A 16,771-nucleotide genomic window follows, 5' to 3' on the forward strand; every position below is an offset into this window, starting at 1 on the left:
CTGGGGGGGAGGGATGCAGAGACCCCCGTGGGTTTAATTTCCTGTGGCGTGGGTTGGTTTGGGATCTGTGCTTGCTCTCCTTGGGGAGCAGCTCCTGGGCTTCGGGCGCTGACGTGTTTTGCTGTGGCTTTTCCCCCAATAGCTGGGTTTGGACTTGGAGGAGCTGGAAGAAATCGAAGAAGATGCTGGGCTGGGAAACGGAGGCCTGGGCCGCCTGGCAGGTAATACGGGGAGAGGGGAGCCCCCTCCTCACACAGAGCACGCAGGGGACTGAGGGTGACCTGGCTGGAGGCTGTCACAGCCTTGCTGCCACCCCCGCAGGGGGACAGCATGCAGACCTCAGCCCTTCAGCAGCGTGGTGCCCTCCTGGCTGGCCAGAAATGAGCCTCCTCCCCGGGAAGAGCATCCAGGAGATGGAATTTTGTCATCTGTGACGAGGCTGCGGCTGAAAGAGGCCCGTCTGGAGCCTTTATTCTCACCTCCCTGTGAAATCTCTCACTTTTGGGAGCTGCTCTCACGTAGGCAGATTGTCGGCTGCTATTTTAGTCTGCCTGTCCCACGGGACTGCAGGAGATACGAGAGCTCCCCGACGTGGAGGGAATGCCAGGGCTGATCTTTGCCAGGGCTGCCCAGGACAGAGGGCTGGAAGGGTTTGCTTTGGAAGTGATGGTAGGGAAGAGCTGGTGGAGCAGCGAGTCGGGGGCAGAAGCCCTGCTTTACCAGGGAGACAGGCTTAGAGCAAGGTGTGGGCACCTCGGGCAAGTTTCGAAGACTTCTCTGCGATGGAGCTGGATTTAGATTTTTGGCCGTCTGTCCTTGCCACCACCAACGTTGGGGTGTTTGTGGTGGCTCGGGAGGTTGTGCGTGGGACCCTGCTGCGGGCTGTCCCCATCTGTCCCCTTCTGTACGTGGGTTTCCTCTGAGTAATACATGTTTTCAGCGCTGTTGGTTGTGGTAGCTCCTCACCCCTGTGCAGCGAGCGATGAGGTTGAGGTTCCTTGCAACGTGACCGTGCTCTGCTCTTCCAGCTTGCTTCCTGGACTCCATGGCCACACTGGGGCTGGCGGCGTACGGATACGGCATCCGCTACGAGTTCGGCATCTTCAACCAGAAGATTGTTGATGGCTGGCAGGTACGTTGGCAAACTCAAGTCACCCTCTCTCCTTCTCTTCCATGCTGCGGTGGACACCTCTGCCTATGGAGGAGGTCTTGCCACACAAACAACGCTTGTGGTGCCTGGGGCTGGTCATAAACTGGGCGTTTGAGCCCAGCCTGGCAAGGAGTCGAGCTAAGGATGGAGATGTGGCTGAGCACCTAACGAAGGTGGCTGGTGGAGGATGAATTTGAACATGCAAGCGCTTGGGGTGCTGCAGCTCCTGCAGGTTCCCTGTGATACGTGCAGCAGGGGCTTCAACAGGGGCTCTCCTGTAGCATCGTAATATTTTGCAAGTGAAAATAAGCTAAAAAAACTGCCCCAGCTGGGAGTTTTCCCCAGTGTATGTCTGGAAATGGTTTCCATTAGGAGACTTGCCTTGTTTCTGAGCATAAAGGACCCTTTTTTTTTTTTTCCCCTTAAAATAGCTCTCCGTAAGTCAGGAAGGGTGAGAGGTTTGAGGGTTGGTTTTTTTCGTCCTTCCCCACAAAGAAGCTGCAGTGCTAAGCCCTATAAATGGTGAAAACGGTGGTGGTGGGGGGGGAAGCATCCACTGTAATTGGCTTGATGTTACTTAAAAAAGAACAGGGGTGGTGGCAACTGCTGGGTTGTGGCTCAGACCTGCCCCTCGCCTGGCAGAGAAGCGCCTGCAGGCACCGAGTGTCTCTCCAAGTGCCTCAGCCTCAGAGGAACCCCTCAGAGGGGTTCCCGGTGCACATCAGCCTTGGTGGCTCTGCTGAATTCACTCCCCTTGGCGCTGTTATGAGCAGAGAGGAGAGGTCCCCTCTGGCAGAGGGCAGAGCAGTTAGCAAGACCTGGCTTACAGGGGATGGTTTGTGGCCAGGAACATCGCAGATGGGCTTCTAGGGAACACACATAGGCCTACATATCATGGTCAAACTGCATGTCAAGCCCTTGAGAGAGACTGAGTGCGATGGTCTGTGCAGTTTGGATGGTTTAAACCCATCCACCTCTACAAAACCCATAGAGGCTTTGTAGTAGCCGTCCATGTAGTCATCCACGATGATGGATATAGTCCATCATCATGTTGATGTAGCCATCCATGTTTCAAAAAGCCCAGCTGTCCTCTAGAGGCCTCCACATATCCGTTTTTAAAGCCAGCTTATTAAAGCTTTGCTTTTAAGCTGGGGACCACCTTTTGGAGAGCCCAGTTGAGCCTTCACTTGGAGACACAAGCCACCACTTGAACCCCGTTTGCCTCTTTTGCAGGTGGAGGAGGCCGATGACTGGCTACGCTACGGCAACCCCTGGGAGAAAGCTCGCCCGGAGTACATGCTCCCCGTGCACTTCTACGGCCGCGTGGAACACACCCCCGAGGGTGTGAAGTGGGTGGACACCCAGGTACCAACATCTCTCTCCATGCTGGACTTGGGGAGGACAGGCCAGGGTGGCATGGAGATGGGAGAGTCTGTCTGTCCCCAGGCTGGCTGAGGTGGTCAGACTTCTCTTCTCTCACAGTCTGAAAAAACTCTTGCTGCCCTTGTAATTAAGAAGGTGACTTCGTTGGCTACGGCTGCAGCAGGGTTTGAGGAAAAAGAGGGACCATGCTCAGTCGCAGCTGTAACTTCAGATCAGCTGGGGCCTCCTTCTCTATTGATCTCCAGGGTGAAACCCCAGAGGCTTGCATGGATTTATGTCGGAGGAGGGCTGCATCTCTGGCTCCTTCCGCACTGCTCCTGGCTACCGCTCGCTCAAACCCAGTGGTTTTGCAGATGGTTCTGGTGCTGCTGCTGTGGGTGGAGATTCCTCTCGTGGGGTGGCTATGGAGCAATCCCCTGGGAGTTTGACTCCTGGGATGACAGCAAGTTTCTCTTTCCCGGACCTGCCTGATGGGTAGAGTGCTGTCAGGGCAGGCTGTGGGCATGGTCTCAAGTCTCCAATCTGCCTGGAGGCCTTCTTCTGTGGCATTGTGGAGAGCAAACGCTTCTCCAGCCCCCCACAGCTGGGGAGGTAGCGCTGTGCTCCAGGAGCACGTGCCTGCTCAGAGCACAGGCTGCCAGGCCGTAAATGCATTCCAGTCTGAGGGAGGCAAGCTTTAAAGAGATTTACTAAGAGGATTGAAGATGTTTTAGCCTCTCCTGTCTAAGCACTGCCCAGGATGGAGAAAGGAAGGACTACAAAGGAAGGACTTATGGCCTCAAATTGCACCAGGGGAGGTTCAGGTTGGAGATTAGGAAAAATTTTTCCACGGACTCTTCTCTCACAGTCTGAGAAAACTCTTGCTGCCCTTGTAATTAAGAAGGTGACTTCGTTGGCTACGGCTGCAGCAGGGTTTGAGGAAAAAGAGGGACCATGCTCAGTCGCAGCTGTAACTTCAGATCAGCTGGGGCCTCCTTCTCTATTGATCTCCAGGGTGAAACCCCAGAGGCTTGCATGGATTTATGTCGGAGGAGGGCTGCATCTCTGGCTCCTTCCGCACTGCTCCTGGCTACCGCTCGCTCAAACCCAGTGGTTTTGCAGATGGTTCTGGTGCTGCTGCTGTGGGTGGAGATTCCTCTCGTGGGGTGGCTATGGAGCAATCCCCTGGGAGTTTGACTCCTGGGATGACAGCAAGTTTCTCTTTCCCGGACCTGCCTGATGGGTAGAGTGCTGTCAGGGCAGGCTGTGGGCATGGTCTCAAGTCTCCAATCTGCCTGGAGGCCTTCTTCTGTGGCATTGTGGAGAGCAAACGCTTCTCCAGCCCCCCACAGCTGGGGAGGTAGCGCTGTGCTCCAGGAGCACATGCCTGCTCAGAGCACAGGCTGCCAGGCCGTAAATGCATTCCAGTCTGAGGGAGGCAAGCTTTAAAGAGATTTACTAAGAGGATTGAAGATGTTTTAGCCTCTCCTGTCTAAGCACTGCCCAGGATGGAGAAAGGAAGGGCTACAAAGGAAGGACTTATGGCCTCAAATTGCACCAGGGGAGGTTCAGGTTGGAGATTAGGAAAAATTTTTCCACTGAAAGGGTTCTCAAGCCTTGGAATGGGCTGCCCAGGGAAGGGGTTGAGGCACCATCCCTGGAGGTGTTCAAAAGACGGGTTGACGTGGTGCTGGGGGACATGGTTTTGTGATGGGTTTTTTGTCAGACTTAGGTTGATGGTTGGACTAGATGATCTTGAGGGTTCCTTCCAACCTAGATGATTCTGTGGTTCTATTCTATGATTCTATGAGTTTCTCTGGGATTCAGGGACATGAGCTAGCTTTGTTCCCATAATATTCCAGGGTCTCTCAGCCTGATGAACCAGCTCTGGCCGTTCGAGGAGCGCGCAGTCTTAAAGCCAAGGCATTCTCCTCAGCGCCAAGAGCTGCTGAAGCTCAGTTGCAGAGTTGCCTGGGCCTGCTCAGAGGGGAAATAAACTGGGTTCTTTTCCAGGGCCCCTGGTTGTTGAAGGCTGTGCGGTCACCTAGGCCATTCCCAGGACACACACAGTGCAGGGGTTCAACACCACAGCCCCGTTGAACAGCATGGAGGCACCCTCTGGTGAAGCAGACGTCCCCTTTGGGACCGAGTGCCATCGCCTTTCGATGTGCTCTTCTGACCCCAAGCACTAGCCCGGGGTTTCAGGGAACCCAAGCAGCGCCGTGGAAACGCTGCTTCTTACAAGGAGGTGGATTTTCAGATAGCGCCGTTAAGGGAAACGAGTTGGAAAGGCTCGAAAAAGCCAAAGAATGCCATCTCCAAATATAGCATCTCTCGGTTCATGTGATGTGTGCCCCAGTCCCGTGGCTCGGGCAGGGCAGGCTTTCTGCCCGCTTCCATGTTGGGAGCTGGTCAGAGCAGCTTGGAGAGCCCGAGCTCTTGCTGCTTCTCCCGGGAGGGGAGGTGTTGCTGACGCCAGCGCGAAGAGGCTGCTCGGGGCCAACCTGCTGATCTGCCTGGGTTTTCCCTGCCCTGTGAGCGCAGCTCCCTCAGTTCTCCGCTGCCTCCTCGCATCTTTGCTTGGGGACAGCCGGGCTGTCGTGCCAGTACACGCTGACTTGTGCTCAGGAGGATGCCTGGTCCTTTTGCCAGGGTCAGAGAGGCACAGCCCAGGCTCCGCGCTGATGGAGCCAGCACGCTGCTCAGCTCTTCTGGCAGAAGCCCACAGCCTCTTTGTTCCAGGCTGAGATCGGGGAGGGGAGGGATGGGGGCCTTGCCTCGCTGCTCAGGAGGTCTGGAGGCACGGAGATGTTGGAGCTGCAGCCCACAAGCTTGGAAGCACACCCGTGCCTTGCCTGGCTAGTGTCATCTGAGCTGGGAGCCCCACTGCTGCTCCCTGTAGCCGTGCATGCAGCATCCTGATGCTTAAGCATCATCCGGAGGCTACATTAACAGTTTTGCACCCCTGTTCATTTCGGGGGCTGGAAATCTCAGTGGATTTACCCAGACAGGGTCAAAAAGGCCTTGACAGTTGGGGGAACTGCTTTGGGAACGGTCCTCTGTGGTTGGTAGGGTTTGGTCCTGGCAGGCTGCAGGAGGCTAACGGGCAGGATTCAGGCTGTGGAGTTTATCCTAGATGGAAACACAAAGGTCCCAGCTGTCCTGGCCCTACCCCAGCACAGACAGAATCCCAGCTGGGACGCTTCCAGTGCTCTGGTGGTTAATAGGTACAGCACTTGGTAGAGGAAGGTCAGCAGGTTGCTTGCATCTCTCTCTTACATTTCATTGATGGGCTTGGAACTCCAGCTTGTCAGTGAAGCTCCAGGCAGCTCTACTTCTCCTATTAACGCTTCTCTATTGGCTGCTGGAAGTGCCCATGAGAGCAGGGAAGGTGTGTTTTAGTTGAGGTGAGATCCTTACCACAGCCAGGAGCTGTCTGCATCCTCTGGGTTCTTCCTGTAGAGGATTCAGCCACTTTCCCACCTTCTCTGAGCCCACCGTGCCGCTAATCGGGGGGGGGATCCTGTCCTTTTTGCAGGTTGTCCTTGCTATGCCTTACGACACGCCGGTGCCAGGATACAAGAACAACACTGTGAACACCATGAGGCTGTGGTCTGCAAAAGCGCCCAATGACTTCAACCTCCAAGAGTGTAAGTGCGATCCCCCCCGCTGCCTCTCCTCTGGCCAGGCCAGGGACACGGTTGTTGGCACAGCACTCCCCATCTGGCCCCTTCCATACCTCCTGGCTGCTTCCAAACACAACGCTGCTTGCACACCCGTGGATCACACAACCTCAAAACGCTTAGATTCCCCCCGCTGCCTCTCCTCTGGCCAGGCTGGGACATGGTTGTTGGCACAGCACTCCCCATCTGGCCCCTTCCATACCTCCTGGCTGCTTCCAAACACAACGCTGCTTGCACACCCGTGGATCACACAACCTCAAAACGCTTCCAGGGCACCCATCTGTCTTCCTTCTGTCCCCATCGTGCTTACCATCCTCTCAAAACCTGCCCTGTGCCTTCCCCCGAGGGATAGACCACCTGCCACTGCGTTCCCCACGTCACTGAAGGAGCTGCAAAGGAGCTCCTGACTTGCCACGGGGGGTCACTTCCCTGCAAGCATCATCCCTTAGTGCTGAAGGAGAAGAGCAGCACAGTCCACCTCACTCTTGGTTTCCTTCTGTGACCTCTCAGGGGAATTCTTCAGGCTCTAACTGCAGTGCTGAAGAGCAGATACAGGGCAACTAACCTACCAAACGCCAGGCTGTTACAGCAGGGGAAGGTTTTAAACATGAGTGATTTATCCTTCCCATACTGGCAAGGGCAGAGGTGTGTGTGTCCAAGCAGCCCTGCCAGGAGAGCTTGGGTGGGACGAGGGAGGATGGCTCTCAAGTGCTCATAATGTCTCCTCAATTCTTGATGGGCAGCTGCGAGCTGGGTTTCGGATGAGCCTTTTGTAGCCTTTGGGAGTCGAGTGTGATTGTGCTCATCGTGCTTCTTTGCTCTGCCCCATTTTCTCCTTAGTCCTTAACCAAGACGGCTGGTCACTCGCTTCCTTTTTCTGCCTTCTCTTGCTGTAATCTGTCCCCAGTATCTCCTCTGTCCTTCCTGCTCTCTGTGTTATGAGAAACTGCGTGAAGATGCAGTTTTTCTGTTACCCTCTCTCCTCCTGTCCCTCTGCTGCCTTTCACACACGTATGTTCCTGCTCATATTTCATTAATACCAGCCCAGATGTTCCCGTTGCAAATCTCTCTCTGAGAGAAGAGGGAAAAGCACGGTGTCAGGGACCTGCCTGAATCTCTACAGCTGCTCCAGCCCTCCCTGTGTCTTTCTCTCTCGCTGCAGTCAACGTGGGTGACTACATCGAGGCGGTGTTGGACCGAAACCTGGCAGAGAACATCTCCAGAGTCCTGTACCCGAATGACAACGTGAGTGACAGCTCTCTCTCTCTCCTCCCTTTTCCTCCTGCTTGGGGTCATCCTCCCCGTAGCTGTGCTTGCAAACAAGGAGATAACTGGGAGGTCACAGCCACCTGATGTTTATCGTTCCGGTTAGAGGATTTTTTGGTAGGCTAGGTTGGTCCCGTAATTCTCTTCAGAGGGTCTCTGCTGACTGGTGGCAGAGTCTGGCCAATATTGTATAGCTGCCACGTTCCCTGCTGCAAGGAGGGGAGGACATCTTACCCCTTCGAATTCAAGGCCGTTGCCCATTGAGGTGGCTTCCCCTTTTGGGAAAGTAAGATGTCATTTCAGAGGCGGCCATGAGGGGATGACTCAGCTCCAGCCCCAATGCAAAGGATTTCTCACTGCAGGGACTGGCCCAGGCCACACGCTCCCTGAGCACCGGATCCAAAAGGGTCCAAAAGGATCAAAAAGCCCTCGCTGTCTAGTCAGGGATTAGCATCTGTGCTGCAAAAGCTCCTCTCCTGCACTTTATTCCTTCTGCTCTTTTAAAATATACCCGGGTGATGTGTGGAGAGCATGGGAGGCAGCTGGTGTGTCCAGAGACGCTGGCTCCTGGTTGCCACAGGATATCCGGAATCCTCGGTCCAAAAAAAATCCTACAGAGGGTCTTGGCAGTGAGGGAGGGAGCTGCGCTGGCTGTGGAGGAGCAGCATGGACATGGCAGGTTCTGTTGCCCTCTGGAGGCAGCTGGTTGGGATGCTGAGCTCCTTGTCAGCCCCTACAGCTGCTGCCCCATCAGAGGCAGGATGAGGAACATCCACCTTTGCCATCATGAGGTGCTGAACCTGTGATGGGAAGCCCATCAGCATGGATGGGAGCGTCCCCAGGGGTTTGGCTGCCAACTGATGGCTGTGGTCTCCTCACTTGGCAGTTCTTTGAAGGCAAGGAGCTGCGGCTGAAACAGGAGTACTTCGTGGTGGCTGCTACCCTCCAAGACATCATTCGCCGCTTCAAGTCCTCCAAATTTGGCTGTCGAGACCCTGTGAGAACATGCTTTGAAACCTTCCCAGACAAGGTGAGTTTGTGGGCAGAGTCTGGGGGGCATTTCAGCCAGACCTGAGGGAGAGCGGGGTGCTCAGGACCGGGTAAGGGGAATGTACAGAAAGACCCTGACAATTCAGAGCCTATTTTCCCAGGAGGAAAAAAGAAAAAGGGAGTAAAATTTGCAAAGGTTGAATGGCTCCGTTCCTGGGAGCTCTTGGTTCTGGGATGTGTGACGTGAGAAGAGGCTTGAGGCTGGCCCTCACCTCAACCCCCTGCGTGTTGAGGTGCCAGATCTGAGCCCAGCAAGTCTGTGTTGCAGGTGGCTATTCAGCTAAATGACACCCACCCTGCCCTGTCCATCCCAGAGCTCATGCGGATCCTGGTGGATGTGGAGAAGGTGGACTGGGACAAGGTAAGAAGAGCTGGGAGGTCCCTGCCCAACCTTGAAGGGGAAGGAGCTGCCGTCCCGTCCTCACGTGGGGTTTCCTTTCCCCTCCTGGCCCAGAGACACACACACACACACACACACACACACACGTGTGTGTTAACCTGCTGTCTGTAACACAGGCCTGGGAGATCACGAAACGGACCTGTGCCTACACCAACCACACGGTGCTGCCCGAAGCCCTGGAGCGCTGGCCGGTCTCCATGTTTGAAAAGCTCCTGCCACGTCACCTGGAGATCATTTACGCCCTCAACCAAATGCATCTGGACGTAAGGGACTGGGCTGGTCGCAGGCTGTGGGAGCTCTGGGAGGGTCTTGATCTGGCTGCCTTTAGGAGGGGAATGTTCCTAGGCCCTGCCGCCGGGTCACTGATGTCCCCTTTTTCTTCCTGCTTGCAGCGGGTGGCAGCTCTCTACCCGGGGGACATTGACCGCCTCCGGAGGATGTCGGTGATCGAGGAAGGAGACTGCAAACGCATTAACATGGCGCACCTCTGCGTCATCGGCTCCCACGCGGTCAACGGCGTGGCCCGCATCCACTCGGACATCGTCAAGAACTCAGTGTGAGTTTGGGGGACACCCACGGCACAAACCCTCTCTGGGGGTGGGGCTAGTTGGAACCATCAGGTGTCAAGGTCTGCTTTGGTTGCCGTGCTGGGCATGTCCCCCCCCCCACCCCAGGCTGAGGAAACCATCTCGTTCACACGTGTGCAAGGTCTAATTCACTTCCCTTTGGAGCTTCTAGTGAAACCCTTGGCATTATGGCTGAGGAAAGGGGTGAGAGGCAGCAGAAGGGAGGTCATGGTTGTTATGGGGAGACCCACAGAGACCGCCCCGAGTCGGGAGCACGTACAGCGCGGGGCCCAGCTGAAGCTCCGGGTGGTGGCAGATGGTTCAGAGCTCCCTGGTGTTCCAGGTTCAAGGACTTCTATGAGCTGGAGCCGGAGAAGTTTCAGAACAAGACGAACGGGATCACGCCGAGGCGCTGGCTCCTGCTCTGCAACCCGGGGCTGGCTGACGTTATCGCCGAGGTGAGTCGCAAGCAGCTGAAGCTGAAGGGCTGGACACCATCACCTCTTCGTCTGGCGGGTGTGAGTGAGGACAGCCTGGCAGGAGCACGCCTGTTGCACACGTAGGTGTGAGGCTGGCTGGGCTTTAACATCAGTGATGAGGAGTTGGCCAAAACAGTTGTAGAAATTTGGATCCGTGCCCTCGTGGTGGCTCCACCCAACCTGTGAGACAGTGCCGTGGGGTGTGGAATGGGGTGTCTGCAAAAGCATTTGGCTTCCCAGGCACAAAGGAGCTCCCTCAGAGCTCCAGCCCCAGTTCTGTCCCCTTTGTTGACCAGGCCCTTTAGTGGAGGTTTTTACTTCACGCTGCACCATGCCGTAGCTGAAGAACATCCTGCAATTAAATGTACCTTAATGTCCTGCTCATCTAAAGCCCCTTGAGAGAGAAGGACTTGTTTCCCCTGTACCTTTGGGTTCTCTGATGACACAAAGAAGTAACCTCACCATATCATAGAATCATTTGGGTTGGAAAAGACCCTTGGGATCATCGAGTCCAACCATCTACCCTACTCTACAAAGTTCTCCCCTACACCATATCCCCCAACACCACATCTAAACGTCCCTTAAACACATCCAGGGATGGGGACTCAACCCCCTCCCTGGGCAGCCTGTTCCAATGCCCGACCACTCTTTCTGTGAAGAATTTCTTCCTAGTGTCCAGTCTAAACCTACCCTGTTGCAGCTTGAATCCATTCCATCTTGTTCTAGCACCTGGAAGAAGAGACCAGCCCCAACCTCTCTACAGTGTCCTTTCAAGTAGTTGCAGAGTGATGAGGTTTCCCCTCAGCCTCCTCTTCCTCAAACCAAACAGTCCCAGCTTCCTCAATTGTTCTTCATACGATTTATTCTCCAGGCCCTTCACCAGTTTCGTTGCCCTCCTCTGCACTCGCTCCAGCACCTCAAGATCTCTCTTGGATTGAGGTGCCCCAAAACTGGACACAATACTCCAGGTGTGGCCTCACCAGTGCTGAGTACAGGGGGACAATCACCTCCCTGCTTCTGCTGGTCACACTATTTCTGATACAAGCCAAGATGCCATTGGCTTTCTTGGCCACCTGGGCACACTGCTGGCTCATGTTCAGCCCCTTGTCAATTAGAATCCCCAAGTCCTGTGAAAGTCCTATGAAACTGTACCCCTTTTTCTGACCAGAGTTGCCTCTTCCAGTTCCCAGCCAGACTGTGGCATCTCTGCTGAGGAAGCTCAGTTGTGGACTGGGCGAGGTGTCTCGCTGGTGGGACATCCCTCTCTCGGTTTGTTCTTTTAGAAAATCGGGGAAGACTTTATCACAGATCTGAGCCAGCTGAAGAAGCTACTGGATTTCATCAATAACGAGACTTTTATCAGGGATGTGGCGAAAGTCAAACAGGTAATACAATCATAGAATCATCTAGGTTGGAAGGAACCCTCAAGATCATCTAGTCCAACCATCAACCCAACTCTGACAAAAACCCCATCACTAAACCATGTCCCCCAGCACCATGTCAACCCATCTTTTGAACACCTCCAGGGATGGTGCCTCAACCCCTTCCCTGGGCAGCCCATTCCAAGGCTTGAGAACCCTTTCTGTGGAAAAATTTTTCCTAATCTCCAACCTGAACCTCCCCTGGTGCAACTTGAGGCCATTTCCTCTTGTCCTGTCGCCTGTTCCTTGGGAGAAGAGACCGACCCCCCCCTGGCTACACCCTCCTTTCAGGGAGTTGGAGAGAGCGAGAAGGTCTCCCCTCAGCCTCCTTTTCTCCAGGCTGAACACCCCCAGCTCTCTCAGCTGCTCCTCACAAGACTTGTGCACTGGAGGCAGGGCCGGGGTGGGGAGAAGGCACTGTGCTCCCAGGAACATCCCGGCAGCAAAGCTTCTGAGGACTGGAGGCAGGGCTGGGGTGGGGAGAAGGCACTGTGCTCCCAGGAACATCCCGGCAGCAAAGCTTCTGAGGCAAGGCCTGGGAACCCTGTGCCTGTTCCTCATCAGATTCTCTCACCAGGAGAACAAGCTGAAGTTTGCAGCCTACTTGGAGGAGCAGTACAAAGTCAAGATCAACCCTTCGTCCATGTTTGATGTTCAGGTCAAGCGAATCCACGAGTACAAGCGGCAGCTGCTGAACTGCCTGCATGCCATCACCCTCTACAACCGTAAGTCCTGCCTGGGCTGGCAGGCAAGGGGTGTCCCCCCCCTGCTCCCCCCACCCTCTCACTGCCAGGGTTCCCATGTAAGAACATGCCAGCTGGTGGCCAAAGTCTCCTGAGCCTAGCTCTGCCCTCCTGCCACGAGGGGTTTCTCTCCAAGAAGAGAGTGTCTGAAGGGTTGTAGAGATCTCGAGGAAAAGCTCACAGCCCACGTCTCCAGCCCCGTTGGGTCCCAGGGTGCAGGTAACCCCCACATTTGTACCACGGGTGTTAGGACCAACCTGGTGCAAGTTAAAATCCCCCTCCCCAGTGTGTGCACTGACCCCCTGCCCATTCCCAAAGGGAGCCAAGTCATTGGAGCTCCGCATTGTGCTGGCTTGAGCGGTTCTCCGAGGACTTGGCGGCCCGTTTTCACCCAGCAGAGCTCCGGCAGATGTCTGGTTGGGCTTCAGGGTCCTCCAAGTTTGCTGGGTCCACGTGACACGGATCCCAGCCCACCTCTGATGCACGTAATAAACTCTTGTCCGGTTCATCTTCGCTTCAGCTGTGCTGTGCCCTGCTCTTTTCAGGTATCAGAAGCGACCCATCCAAATCCTTCGTGCCCAGGACTATTATGATCGGAGGAAAGGTAACCTGCGTTCCAGGCTCGGTGCTCGTGTGGCTCGGGGGGGATGTGGGGGAGGTGCTGTCCCCTTTCCGTGGCCCCACTGTAGGTTAGCCCAGCGTGTGTCTGCTGGTGGGCTCTTCAGGAGACACCTTCATGGACTTATCAGACTGCACAAGGCTCCCTCGCTCTTTCCCCGTGGCTCAGGATTTCTCCTCCCAGTAGGGTGTTTTTGCTGATCCATGTGAACAGCAGAAGCGAGGCCCAGCTTCTCCCCGTGGCGAGGACCCACGCTGGCACCTCTCACGCTCTCCCTTCCTTAAAAAGCCTTCACCATTTTCTGGGCTGCTCTTCTTCAGGCGGCCCCTGGCTACCACATGGCCAAGATGATCATCAAACTCATCACGTCCATCGGGGAGGTCATCAACAACGATCCTTACGTGGGGGACAAGCTCAAGGTCATCTTCCTGGAGAACTACAGGGTGTCCTTGGCTGAGAAGGGTAGGTCGGGTCTCGGGTAATCGCACCTCAGGAGCTGGGAATGTCCCAGCTGAGCCCAGAAACTGGCTGGCCTGAGAGGCTGTCATGGCAGGTCACCTGGCTCTCACTTAGGAGGGACCTGAAGGCTACACACATCATGCAGGAGTGACAGCAGCCGCGTGGGGTTGTGGCAGGGCTGAGCCCGGCTCTGGCCCCAAAACCACGCTGTTTGGGCTGAGGTTGGGGGTCAGCAGGGCCCCCGGCAGATGCTATCCTGTTTTGCTATCCTGGGCCTGGGTCGTGGGCAGCAGATGCCCAGGGTCGTGTTTTGCTATCCTGGGCCTGGGTCGTGGGGAGCTGTAGACTGCCAAGGGATTAACTCCTACCTCTCTTGCACCCGACAGTGATCCCGGCGGCAGATCTCTCCCAGCAGATCTCCACAGCCGGCACGGAGGCCTCGGGTACCGGCAACATGAAGTTCATGGTGAACGGGGCCCTCACCATCGGTACCATGGATGGGGCCAACGTGGAGATGGCCGAGGAGGCGGGCGAAGAAAACCTCTTCATCTTCGGCATGCGGGTGGAGGATGTGGAGGCCCTGGATCGCCGAGGGTTGGTGCTGGGGAGAGCCCAACGCGTGCTGGGGCTTGTCAGATGGGGATACGGGTCCCAGCTCTGGCAGGGAGAGCAGTGAGCTCTGGGAGGGACATCCTTCTCCCGGGGCAGCTCCGGAGAAGGAAAAGGCTTGGGGCTAGAGGCAGCTTCCACCCTGGGGTGGTCAGTGGATGGTCCATCAAGGATGCAGCCCAGCTCACCCAGAGCAGAATGGCTGTGAGCCCGGACAGAAAGTGTTTCTATCCCCATGCCTGGTCTTGGAGCAACTCTCAGGGTGCTCCGATGGACACAGCCCCAGGAACGAGGCACCCCCTTAATTAAGGGCCGTAGCACATCCTTGTCCCAGACACGTCAGGTCCTGCTCTGTGGGTGCTGGGGTCCCAGGGGAGAGCCATCAGTCAGTCCCTGTCTCTGTTGGGGGCAGGTACAACGCACGGGAGTACTACGAGCGGCTGCCGGAGCTGCGACAGGCCATCGACCAGATCAGCAGCGGGTTTTTCTCCCCTCGAGACCCTGGTTGCTTCAGGGACGTGGTCAACATGCTCATGCATCACGACAGGTGAGTCCTGGCGAGCATCCCCCTTCCCCAGCTGGCCCTGGGTCGCCCCTGCCCAGGGGCTGAGCCCTGCCTGCCCGCAAGAAGATCACAGAATCTTCTAGGTTGGAAGGGACCTTAAAGCTCATCTTGTCCAACCGTCAACCTAATTTTGACAAAAATGAGCACCCACACAACAAACAAAAAGCAACACCGTCACTAAACCGTATCTCCCAGCACTACATCAACCCATCTTTTGAACACCTCCAGCTCATAGAATCATAGAATTGTCCAGGCCGGAAGGGACCTCCAAAGGCCATCTAGTCCAACCTCCCCACAGTCAGCAGGGACACCCCCAACTAGACCAGGTTGCCCAGGGCCTCGTCGAGCCTCTCCTTGAATATCTCCAGGGAAGGGGCCTCAACCACCTCCCTGGGCAACCTGTTCCAGTGCTCCACCACCCGCACAGTGAAGAACCCTCTCCTAATCTCCAGTCTAAATCTGTTCCCCTCCAGCTTGAATGTCCTGTCCTGTCCTGCCAGGCTGGGACCCTACAGCAGGTAAACCCCCAGCCTTTCTCTGCTTTGGGTTTCAGGTTCAAGGTGTTTGCCGACTACGAGGCCTACATTAAATGCCAAGGCCAAGTGGACCAGCTGTTCATGGTAAGAGCTGCCCGCTATCGAGGAGGAAGGATGGGGTCCTGGGCCATAACAGGGCAGTGGGGAGACTGGGAGGGGGGGAGCTGGGATGAGGGAACCCCTGTGGAGCCCTTCTTACAGACACCATGTAGCACGGGCGTGAGGCAGGTTTTGCTGCTTTGGTGGCCCCACAGCATTTAAACCAGCCGAGCGGGCATATCTGGTGTCCCGCAAGGCTGCAGGCCTGGGACAGAGCCAGGTGGGGGACAGACTGCTGACACGGCATCTCCTCTTCCCAGGACCCCCGGGAGTGGACTAAGAAAGTCATCAGGAACATTGCATGCTCGGGCAAGTTCTCCAGTGACAGGACCATCACGGAGTACGCCAGGGAGATCTGGGGCGTGGAGCCTTCTGCCACAAAAATTCCCCCGCCCAACCTCCCCCGGGATTAATGGAAGCAGAGAGGGAAGGAAGGAGGGATGGGTTCCCAGCCCAGGAGGCCACATCTGCATTTCACCACCAGTCAGATGGGCTTGGCTCTGCAGGAACATGGCCTTTCCCTCAGGAGGGTAGAACGATGCTCTGAGGAGGAGCCCTGACTGAGGAAGAGGAGAAAGGACTCTGTCTTTGTACCCATGTATCCAGCCTGCATGTGCTGCATAGTGCTTTTAGTGAGATGACCACGGATAAGTCTTCCACAGCTGTGCTCCGTGCTTAACAAGGGCTTTCCAACTAAATCCTCCCCTCTTCCCCGCTGCACCCAGCCTGGCCCTGCCCCACGAGCAGGTTTAGCCAACACAGAGTGTCTTGCATCCTCCTCCAGCCCCAAAGCTAGGGGAGAGGCCACCCTCTGTCTCCCTCTGGTCACCTCCTTCCCCAGTAACATCTAGAGAAGGTAGAGCTGGCTGTTCGATCCACTGGCCCTAGTGCAGGCACCGATGTCAAAACGCTACGTGCCTCAAGGAGAAGGAGAGAGGGCCTGGGAGCAGCGACTTCCTTGCCACAGAGCTTGCCATAGCCTCTTTGCTAACTAAAAGCCCAGTAACCAAGCCACTCCAGGGATTTTTAACTTCCACGTCTGCATAGAGAGGGTTGTACCTGCCATGGTCAGCTGGGTGGCTGACCCTGCTGGGCCCGTAGTCCCCCAAGCAGGCTCTTGGCTCTCCAGACGCAGCCCTACGCTGGGTGCTACCTGAGGGGTGAAAGTCTGTCACATCTCTCCTGTCCCTCCGCTGCTGGGGTCAGAGTTAACACCCGTAGCGCTGTGTAGTACTCCCCCTGTGTGACACCAACTCATTAAAACAACCAGAACACCCGCTGGTTTGATTTTTGGGCTGACTTGTCACTACCTCCAGGCCCGGAGGGTTCAACCGGCAGCAGGTTTAGGCCACGACGCCTGAAGCCACGCTGGCCTTCCTCAGCTGGGGCTTTGTGGGATGTGGTCTCCTGGCAGGTGGCACGGTGTCGGGGTGCTGGCACCGTCACACAGACAACAGAAAGGTCAGTCTGGACCCCTGACGTGTCGACTGTAGGCACTGGGGTGGGGGTTACAGCGTTGGGTTTGCCCTGCGAATGGCACGTAGGGCTCCTGCGCTAGAAAGCCCATGGGCAGCTCCTGTTTTCCCCCCATCCCCAGTGGGGAAGCAGAGCCTCAGCTGCAGCCAGACAACAGGCACAGACCCCCATCCCCCCGGGCTCCAGGAGAGAGACAAAGACTTGCTCAGTCCCAGCTATGAGCTTATCTCTACCACCCAGCCCTGCCACACGCCCGCCTCACCTGCCCAACTCGGGGGGGGGGGGGGA

General features: G+C 56.1%; 1 protein-coding gene across 1 annotated transcript in view; it reads left to right on the top strand.

Annotated features, from left to right (window-relative positions):
- PYGB (phosphorylase, glycogen; brain) overlaps positions 1–16,284 on the top strand; it is a 22,983-nt gene extending 6,699 nt beyond the window's left edge. Inside the window, exons 3-20 of the mRNA XM_014962419.1 lie at positions 143–221; positions 1,029–1,132; positions 2,384–2,515; positions 6,051–6,162; positions 7,358–7,440; positions 8,348–8,491; positions 8,780–8,872; positions 9,028–9,174; positions 9,304–9,467; positions 9,821–9,935; positions 11,240–11,341; positions 11,955–12,102; positions 12,666–12,724; positions 13,060–13,201; positions 13,585–13,792; positions 14,220–14,354; positions 14,926–14,992; positions 15,268–16,284. Of these exons, the coding sequence (XP_014817905.1) occupies positions 143–221; positions 1,029–1,132; positions 2,384–2,515; positions 6,051–6,162; positions 7,358–7,440; positions 8,348–8,491; positions 8,780–8,872; positions 9,028–9,174; positions 9,304–9,467; positions 9,821–9,935; positions 11,240–11,341; positions 11,955–12,102; positions 12,666–12,724; positions 13,060–13,201; positions 13,585–13,792; positions 14,220–14,354; positions 14,926–14,992; positions 15,268–15,420 (2,187 nt within the window). The 3' untranslated portion in view covers positions 15,421–16,284. The remainder of the gene's footprint in view (positions 1–142; positions 222–1,028; positions 1,133–2,383; positions 2,516–6,050; positions 6,163–7,357; positions 7,441–8,347; positions 8,492–8,779; positions 8,873–9,027; positions 9,175–9,303; positions 9,468–9,820; positions 9,936–11,239; positions 11,342–11,954; positions 12,103–12,665; positions 12,725–13,059; positions 13,202–13,584; positions 13,793–14,219; positions 14,355–14,925; positions 14,993–15,267) is intronic.
- The last annotated feature ends 487 nt before the right edge of the window (positions 16,285–16,771 follow it).

The sequence above is a fragment of the Calidris pugnax genome, unplaced genomic scaffold (assembly GCF_001431845.1).
Source record: "Calidris pugnax isolate Ruff unplaced genomic scaffold, ASM143184v1 scaffold147, whole genome shotgun sequence".
NCBI classification, from domain to species: Eukaryota; Metazoa; Chordata; class Aves; order Charadriiformes; family Scolopacidae; genus Calidris; species Calidris pugnax.